Source organism: Syngnathus acus, chromosome 12, assembly GCF_901709675.1.
Source record: "Syngnathus acus chromosome 12, fSynAcu1.2, whole genome shotgun sequence".
Classification (NCBI taxonomy): domain Eukaryota; kingdom Metazoa; phylum Chordata; class Actinopteri; order Syngnathiformes; family Syngnathidae; genus Syngnathus; species Syngnathus acus.
Window position 1 is genome coordinate 1,580,955 of NC_051097.1, and position 10,345 is coordinate 1,591,299.

General features: G+C 42.2%; 1 protein-coding gene across 3 annotated transcripts in view; it reads right to left on the bottom strand.

The window, feature by feature from the left end:
* The window catches only part of fam102ab (family with sequence similarity 102 member Ab), a 30,308-nt gene extending 21,742 nt beyond the window's left edge, over positions 1-8,566 (bottom strand). For 2 of the 3 annotated variants that reach the window (XM_037265878.1, XM_037265876.1), the window contains exons 1-2: positions 7,743-8,566; positions 7,192-7,463 (exon numbers count right to left, since the gene is read on the bottom strand). In XM_037265878.1, coding sequence (XP_037121773.1) covers positions 7,192-7,337 — 146 coding nt within the window. In that variant the 5' untranslated portion in view covers positions 7,338-7,463; positions 7,743-8,566. The other variant, XM_037265877.1, reaches the window with a different exon arrangement.
* Between the last annotated feature and the right edge of the window lie 1,779 nt (positions 8,567-10,345).

Consider the following 10,345-nt stretch of genomic DNA (forward strand, 5'->3'; position numbering starts at 1 on the left):
AGCCGTATCTGGCCCCCGGGCCTTGAGTTTGACACTTGTGCCCTATACAGTCCTCAGGCTCCCCAACAGAAACGTAGCGACAATCTGGAGAAAAGTGGATCGAAGATCAACCAGGTTAACCGGCAGCTGAGAAGTTATGATGCAAACTTCAAGATGATGGTGATAAATGAGGCAGAGTCTTCAAACAATTGCAAAGCGGCTGTGAAATATGGTGTCACAGTGTAATGTACGGAGGTGGAGAGCTCAAAAAGATCGCCTAAAAAATCCTCACAATCAGAGAAAGGTTTTCCATGGTCCTCAATGTGGCCGCTTTCAAGAGCTCGACAGGATCATTTGTTTCAGATGTACTGTAATTATTTTCTGTATAAAAATTTTATTTGGTGTTCAAAAAGTCTTTTTTCAAACTTGAGTCTTGAAAAAGAGGGGGTCGTCTTATAATCAGGGTCGTCTTATATTCGGGCCAACACACACACACATAGGGCCTGTGGAATATTTTGAAGTGCAAGCGCCGTCAGTGGCGCGCACCCATTGTTGACAAAGGACGATCGATGGCTTTAATGAATTGGAGTGACACAGATGGTTTTATAAACGTGTTATTTATGTAATAGTTTTTTTTAATAACTCTGAATGTTACGTCAGGCCCGTTCTCAGCTCTTCGTTTGTGTTTATGTCACGTTAGCATACCTATCGTTCAGCCTGTTGTTGCTCGTTCATGTCTGTTCTTGGTGTTGGATTTTGTCGAATAAATTTCCCCCCAAAATGTGACTTATACTCCGGAGCGACTTATATATGCTTTTTTTCACGTTATTGTGCATTTTATGGCTAATGCGACCTACCGTGTGTTTCCATGCATAATGCGCCCCCGTGCATAATACGCACCCTAAAAATGGCATGTCGATGCTGGAAAAAAAGCCTGTACCCATGTATAATACGCACCCAAATTTTGACTCTTACTTAAGTCCGTAAACGTAAATTTATTTCAGAAAAAAGATCTTCTTTGGGAACAACCGGATGTTATTCTGCCGGTCAGTATCACTGCGCATGCGCTAGCAAACTCGATAGCGAAGAAATGTTTCGGATTTGTGTAGGGTACATTGTGACAGCAAACGAGCAGGTGATCGAGCAAGCGTCTGATACGAGAGCATTGTGTTCGTATGGAGCATGTTTGAAGTGAACAGCAGAGAAGAAAGGAACAAGGCAAAGTGTTGTGAAATAAAATATTACCTGTAATACGCATTTAGGTAGAGAACTGAAGTCTCGCTCTTTATATAGCTGACGTGTCTTGCGCATCCGTTCTGCGCATCTGTAATGGCGGCCTCCGTATGATATCCGGTTTGCGATGGAGATTAAAAAACAAACAATATTTGACAATAACATACCATCAAGGATTGCACCATCGCATCAAACGATGTGTCGTCAATTATGAATTTTACTGACTGTGTTGGGCAGGATGGCTGAATGCGATGCGCGATTGACAACAAACAAGAAGAAAGGTGTGATTTCAAGTTTTATTTTGAGGGAGATTTTCTTCAAAAATTGTTGTAACCATGCATAATGCGCACCCCAGATTTTAGGACAATAAATTAGTTAAAGTTTGCGCATTATGCATGGAAAAACACGGTATATTCCGGAGCGACTTTTAGTCCGAAAATTACGGTATATACGTATATATATATATATATATATATATATATATATATATGTATTCCCCTTTTCTTTGGCCTATATAATTTGACTGTGAATCAACCACTGCATAGGGCTCTAAATAGTGAACTACCTGTTTCTATTTAATTCCATTGTAATATTGAACTAAGACACCAAGAGACATTCCTCATCGCCCCAAAACATCAGTGGTACGTCGCTAAAATCAATATCTGTCATAATATATCATTGTCAATGTGAGTGATATTTACATTGAAACTTGGGGATGAGAGACCTCTTAATCCTGGTAGTTTATTCAAGAAAAAAAAGAATGAAAACATACCGTAATTTTATAATTTAATATTCCACAGGCCCATATAACGATATATAAATTAGATATCAAATAACTATTATATAAGGAATAATATTATCAAACCATCTGTGCACTCTAAATCATTAAATCCATCGATCAAATTCCTCATCCTTTGTCAACAACGCCGCGCGTGCGCCCTGACGTCAGCCTCGTTGTTATTCCACAGATCTAGTATATAACTATATTGTAGCGTTAACAAAGTACAAGGAAAGACGTGGGTTTGGTAAACGGCTCTTTATTTAACAAAACAAACTTCCAGGCGTGTGAGGGCGTGGCCTTCCAGCCACGGAGGTGGAAGAGAGATCCATAGAATAGGACCGGGCGTGCGTAAAAGCCATGACCGAGCCCCATCCACCGTCCCCGGACAGCCACCCGGCCGAGTGCCGGCCCCCGACTTCTATCCACGGAGGTGAAAGAGAGCTCCGTAGAGTAGGACCGGGCGTGCGTAAAAGCCATAATAGTTTTTCAAACCTTCTGTGTCACTCCAAATCCTTAAATCCTTCAAACTCTTCGTCCTCCGTGTCACTTAGAAACAAAGCCGCTAATGATGCCGGTAATAGGTGGGGCCCTTCGTCATCCCGTGATCAATCTTTGTCCTTTTTGTAAACAACCGCCGCGCCACGCCGTGCCGCTGACGTCACTTGAAATTCAAATTACAGTAATCCCTTGCTACATCGCGGTTCGTTTATCGCAGTTTCACTTTCTTTTCTTTTGAAATTTTTTGAAAAAATTAGCATATAAGTCGCTCCTCATTATAAGTCGCCCCCCCACCCAAACTATGAAAAAAACGCGACTTATAGTCCGAAAATTACGGTAGAAATCTATCTGTTCAAATATGACTGTCAAAAATCACCCCTAACTCAGATTTGCTGCATGTTGAAGCATGTGATCTTAAATACACAGCTTTTCTTTCAAGTAGTAATCACTGTTCAAAAGGACCAAAAATATTCATCCTATTTACTTCGACTTTTTTCAACCTTTTTTTCTTGCCTCCTTTGTCCACGAGAGCCAATACTATCAATATTTGCAACATAAACACAATCAGAGGGACTTTCCCTGTTTTCTTAGGTCAACGCTGGCTCAAAGTCAAGAAACAAGGAATAGTCTAACAGGTTCTGCAACATTTTTTTTTTACCACCCATCATTTCACAATCACACCATTGTACGGCAGGTAGCTACAAGCAATGCTCTATATCGCAGTGCGGTTACGCATTACAGAGCTGGTGTCATACAACACCCAGGACACGTTTTATTTGAGAACAATTATGAAGGTCAAACAATCAATAGCAAATTTGGTCAAACAACCCCCCCACCCAAAAAAAAACAACAACTTCTTTTGATAGTCTTTTGACCAGCAGAGACGGCCTTGCTGAACTCATCACTGCTGTACATACTTTCTGATCCCCTGATATTGACGGGACGCCTATAATATGCTGTTCAGCATCAATGAACAGCTTAATTACTTCCACCAGTATGGTTAGCTCAGTGCTTCTCAAATAGTGGGGCGCGACCCCCCCGATACCAAGGGGGGCACGTGTGACACCAGGGAACATGCTTTTCTTTTGGCTGTACTAGATTAAAGGGTAATTAGATATCCACTGCAGTAGGTGGGAGTGGCAGTATCACTGTGTACAAGGAGTAGTCGCTCTACAGCCGGGGTCACCAACACGTTGCCCGCGGGCACCAGGTCACCCGAGAGGACCGCATGAGTCGCCCGCAGGACTGTTCTAAAATTAGCTCAAATAGCGGCACTTGTCAGTGAGCTGCATCTATTTATTTTACGGTCAAACCTCGGTTTTCGAACGTCCTGGTTCTCGAACAAATCGGAATTCTAACAAAAAATTCTAGATTTTTTTGCTTCGGTTGTCGAACAAAATTCGGAGGTCAAACCTTGCGAGATGAGCCGGGAGGACCCGAGAAAACCCGACCGCGCGGCCCGGTTGCCAACTGACTCCGTTATTATTGTATTTTCGTTACTTTGAGGATTGTATTAACCCCTAATCATGCCTCCAAAGACAGCAAGTGGGAGCAGTAAAGCCATCCTAAAACACAAAGAGCTCTTAAAGCAATGCGACACTGAGCGCCCGGCGCCCTGCAGTTGCGCGATTGGACCAAATTAAGCTCCCTGCGCACTGAGGTCCACTTAAATTTTGGAAAGTACATCAGGACTTTAAAAATATTTTCTAAATTGTAGCGACGGCTCTGTCACAATAATGCGACCAGCGCGGTGCAGTTGCGCGTTCGGCGGTGCGCTGCAGTTGCGCGGTCGGACAAAATTAAGCTCCCTGCGCACTTAGGTCAACTTAAATTTTGGAAAGTACATCAGGACTTTCAAAATATTTTCTATATTTCAGCGACGGCTCTCTCACAATAATGCGACCAGCGCGGTGCAGTTGCGCGGTGGGCGACACGTTACGGTTGCGCGTTCGGCAGTGCGCTGCAGTTGCGCGATCGGACAAATATGCGCAAATGAAAAAATGCTTAAAAAAGGCGGGGGTTTTTTTTGTCTTGAAACGGATTAGAAAATTTTCCATTATTTGTAATGGGAAAAATAGATTCGGAATTCGACCGATTCGCTTCTCGAACCGCCTTCTGGAACGGAAAGTGGTCAAAAACCAAGGTTTGACTGTATTTTTGCTATTCTTGTTAAAATCACACTTACATGTGAACTGGAAATGACAATAATAACACAGTGAAAGCCAAATTGAGCAAATTGGCTATTTCAGAAGTCTGTGTCAAACTGGTAGCCCTTTGCCTTAATCAGTACCCAGGAAGTAGCTCTCGGTTTAAGAAAGGTTGGTGACCCCTGCTCTACAGTGTAGCGCGCACGGAACATACGCACACACAGCACTGAGCATGCGATAAAAAGTGCAGTGGGACACCATGGAAAAATATTGAACAGGGTTGAAAAGAACAGCGGAGAGAGACGGAGATAAGAGAATTGAGAGTCACACGAAAGCTAAGACAAGGAAATATGACGAAGCGTACATAGCGCTCGGCTTCAGTGCGACTACGATAGGAGACGAGGAAAGACCGGTGTGTTAACTGTTCCTTACAATGTTGGCAGCAGACAGTATGAAGCCAAATAAATTAAGGCGGCACTTATGAAGTCATTGCACTCCAATCACACCGATAAGATGCTTGAGGTTTTTCAGCGAAAACGGGCTGAATATTGCCAACAATCATCCCACTTTGTGAATGCTACTTCAGTCAATCAGCAAGTACTGTAAGCATCATATAAAGCAGCGTACCAAATTGCTCAGTGCAAGGAAAAAATCACACCATTGCAGAAGAGCTGATACTACCTGCAGCCGTGGATATGGTCTCCGTCATGCTGCCTCATTTTGAGCACAAATTGTTTTATTCATTTTTGTTTTGTAGGTTAAAATGTTTTTATATTGTGCTCCTGAGTTAATGTTGCTGATTACTTTGAATTGAATATTATTTAGTGCTGTTATTTAATTTAATATTATGTATGTTTATTATTTTATTGTATTTTTTCCAGCATAAAATGGCAGTTGGTCAATAATGTTTATAGTTTAAATAATTATAATTTATTTTTAATTTCAGGCAAAGTGATGCACATTGAATCTGTTCTGTTACAGACTAAAAACAATGTTCTTAATAGTTATTCTTTATTGTAAGTTGATCTTTCTTTTTTATTTATATTTTGTTTTCTTTAATGTTAACATGGCGTTGAGGGGGCGCGAAATGGTTCCTTCTCCCTGGGGGGGGCATCACAGAAAATTATTGAGAAGCACTGGGTTAGCTTAAGACACTGCAGAAATACATCGACTGAATCCCCCAGTATGGTTGGGTTGTTAAGACTGAAACATTGCGGAAATACATCTATTAAATAGTCAGTAATTCATTTCTAACCACCATAAAACCTTTCCTAATTTTTCTCCCCTCCTCCAGTATGATACTGTTTAAGTGTATCTGTGGCCTCTTGCAGAGAGAAATATGTCAGATATGATTGACCAGGCAAATAGTGATAAACTAAGGTACTAGTTGGGTAAACATTACTAAACATTCATCTAATCCGTCTCACACATACTTGAAAAACGTTTTGGAAGGAAAAGCATTGTTTTCAACTTCTCTGTCTCTTTTTATTTGTTGTGCAACAGTTCTTGTTGTCATGGGGAACACCTTGGTTTCACTGACAAGTCTCTGAGTGGCTCTCAGTGAGCAATAGTCACTATATATTTTTAAAGTAAAGTCGAGTACCATTAAAATAAATAACGTAAGTTCATCAGGAAGAAAGTCACGTCCGTGTTACAACATGCGAGTTAATACTGTGCCTCACCCCTTTTTTAATAACAGAGATGTTATATAATTTAAGTGGTTAATGTGTCATTATTCAATTTGCTCATTGTACATTTCATTAACACTCAGCACTTTCTCAAACTTGACTTCAGTACAGACAAAACCAATAAACAATAGACCAGGGGTGTCAAACTCATTTTTTTCGCGGGCCGCATCGTAGTCATAGCTTCTTTCAGAGGCCAGTATGACTGTCAACCCAAATAAATGTCTGAGCACCTCATATTATATACAGTAAAAGCTACAAAACAAAGTGACAAATAACTCGTTTTCAAATCAGACGAGTAAAAACTGGTCAAATATTTAAAAAAAAAAAAAAAGATATTAAAAGTGAAGACAATTTGCAATTCTAGTAATGACACACGAATTTGATGCACAATTTGTCTTCGCGGGCAACATAAAATGATGTGGCGGGCCGTATTGGCCCTCGGGCCAATACCCTCGGGCCGTATTGGCCCTCGGGCCTTGAGTTTGACACCGGTGCCACAATACTTAAACATAATGGAAATCCAGAAAAGTGCTCTCATGAAGCTTATTGCTGTAAACTCCCGTTGCAGCTTTGCCCAGTGGGCCTTTTTGACATCCCAATTGATACCAACATGCTACAACAGAATGACTCAAAGCCAAAGCTACAGTTAGGGCAACTTTACCAGGAAACAAAAAGGTGAACACCCAGAATGTAAAGGTTAACTGAACCACATGCAGAGACATCTGCGACTTTCTCCTTTGTTAATAAAGAAAGAAAAAGAAAAAAGCTGCAGCAACACTATAGAACACCACCCTGCTAAGACCAAAGTCAACACTAGCCCTGACCTGAGTGCGTTTGTGTGTACTGTAAAGGTGTGTTTATATACCTGGATGACAAAATGGCAAAGTCCCCACCATCGATCAACCGGATCTTACAGAACAGCACTCCGTTGACAACAGGTACTGCCGTAAGCTCCTCTAATGTAAAATGCACTTGAAACTTGAACTTCTTCTTTTTCATCAAAAAAGACATTGTTCTCTGTGCGCTCTTGTCTTGGCATTTAAAAAAAAATCCAGAAAATTAGAGATTATTGTGTTCGGCGTCACAGCGGCGCTTCGAATTCCTTTGCTTTTGGGTTATGCATCTCGGTTGTCTGACCTGAAATAGAAGAATAAATACACTTACTACATACAGCATACTGAGCATCTGAAATTTAAAAGAAGCAAAAACGCACATACTAATTTGTAGTTTTGTTTAGGACAAAACAACTAACAACGCAATTCATTTGGGGCGTTGCACTTGTTAGTTCTTTTACGGACTTGGTTTTGCAGAAGAGGCGTAAAATTAAACGGTTTGGTTGGTTCGGAGTATCTTGAAAACAGCTGCCACGCAAACACACTCACTCGACTCGTTTGAAATATGACGACGAAATCTCACCGTTCTGGCGGGTTGCTGGTCCACACTCGGTGATACTGTTGCAGGTGGGCACCGCTGAGGACAACTGCTACTTGGTATTTTGTCACTCCCAATGCTCGACTCGAAACGACCTTATCCCTCCGCAACACTTACCGGCCAGGGAGGTTCACGAACGTATCACGGGGAGTTTAGGGACTGTCCATAAAGTCAAAGTACCGCTACGCGTGCAAAAGTTGTTCGAGGAGAGGCCCGAATAGCAATCACTGATTTCAATTCCAAATTAACCGCAAAATCATTGCATTAATGCTGCACATGCGTTTTCATTTTCTTGTGTATGGGCAAACGATGTCGATCTCCAGCGATACATAATGTCATTTGAGTAACTATGTGAGAGTTGAAAATGCATTAAAATAAATGCATGTGCAATCCCAATGGACACTTTGCCCAAACCAAAAGTTCACTATGTCCAGAAGCCAATGGCACCTATTGTGAAGGCCAACTTCTATTAATCTCACTCCAAAAATTATACAATTTAATTTTCTTTCATGGAGCTCCATTAACAGGTAATAGATGATAGGAATTAAAAATATTATTGCAATGACAAATGCAGTTCTAGCCTTCCTGTGTGGTTCTTGCTCCCTGCGTTGTGTGGGGTTCTCTTCCTCCCACATTCTTAAAACATGTGTGGTAAGTTTGTTAAAGCCTCTAAATTATTCTTAGGTGAGAACGTGAGTATGAATGGTTGGTTGTATGGCAACCAGTCCAGGGAGAACCTCTTGCCCAAAAATCAGCTGGGTTCGGCTCCCGCACAGCATCAACCCTATTAGATATGCAATATACAGGACTGTCTCAGAAAATTAGAATATTGTGATGAAGTTCTTTATTTTCTGTAATGCAATTAAAAAAACTAAAATGTCATACATTCTGGATTCATTACAAATCAACTGAAATATTGCAAGCCTTTTATTATTTTAATATTGCTGATTATGGCATACAGCTTAAGAAAACTCAAATATCCTATCTCAAAATATTAGAATATCATGAAAAAGTAAACTAGTAGGGTATTCAACTAATCACTTGAATCGTCTAATTAACTCAAAACACCTGCAAGGGTTTCCTGAGCCTTGAAAAACACTCAGCTTGGTTCAGTAAACAAAATCACAAATATGGAGAAGACTGCTGATCTGACTGCTGTCCAGAGGACCATCATTGACACCCTCCATCAGGGGGGTAAGACACAAAAAGAAATTTCTCAAACAGCAAGCTGTTCACAGAGTGCAGTTTCAAAGCACATGCACAAAAGGTCTGTTGGAAGGGGGAAATGTGGCAGGAAACGCTGCACAACCAAGAGAGATGACCGCAGCCTTAACACACTTGTGAAGAAGAGTCGCTTCCAGAATTTGGGGGAGCTTCAAAGACAGTGGACTGAAGCTGGAGTCCAGGTATCAAAAGCCACTGTTCACAGACCGCGAAATGGCCTACAATAGCCGTATTCCCATGGTCAAGCCACTTCTGAACTCAAGACAACAGAAGAAGCGTCTGACTTGGGCTATGGAAAAGAAGCACTGGATAGTTGCAGAGTGGTCCAAAGTCCTCTTTTCAGACGAAGGCAAGTTTTGTATTTCATTTGGAAGTCAAGGCGCCAGAGTCTGGAGAAAGGCTGGAGAGGAGCAAAATCCAAGTTGCTTGAAATCCAGTGTGAAGTTCCCACAGTCAGCGATGGTTTGGGGAGCCATGTCAGCTGCTGGTGTTGGTCCACTGTGTTTCATCAAGTCCAGAGGAAATGCAGATTTTAGAGCACTTACATGCTTCCGTCTGCTAAAAGCTCTATGGAGATGATGATTTCATTTTCCAGCATGATCTGGCACCTGCCCACAGTGCCAAAACCACCAGTAAATGGTGTACTGACCATGGCATTACTGTCCTCGATTGGCCTGCCAATTCCCCTGACCTAAATCCCATAAATAATTTGTGGGGTATTGTGAAGAAGAAGCTGAAAGACACCAGACCCAACAATGCAAATGAGCTATTGAAGCATCCTGGGCATCCATAAAACCTCAGCAATGCCACAGGCTGATTGCCTCCATGCCACGCCGCTTTGATGCAGTAATCCGTGCAAAAAGATTCCCAACCAAGTACTGAGTGCATTAATGGACATTTCCAAATGTTTGATTTTTTTTTTTTTTTTTCCATGGGCTCACCACCTGTGGGAGGGGCCAAAGGGGTCGGGTGCATTGTGAGCTGGGCAGCGGCCAAAGGCAGGGACCTTGGCGGTCCGATCCCCGGCTGCAGAAGCTGGCTCTTGGGACATGGTATGTCAACTCTCTGGCTGGAAAGGAGCCCGAACTGGTGTGCGAGGCAGAAATGTTCCGACTAGATATAGTCGGACTTGCCTCCACACACAGTTTGGGTTCCGGTACTAGCCCTCTCGAGAGGGGCTGGACTCTCTTCCACTCTGGAGTTGCCCACGGTGAGAGGCGTCGAGCAGGTGTGGGTATACTTATTGACCCCCAGCTGGGCACTTGTACATTGGGGTTCACCCCGGTGAACAAGAGGGTAGCCTCCCTCCGCCTTCAGGTGGGGGGACGGGTCCTGACTGTTGTTTGTGTCTATGCACCAAACAG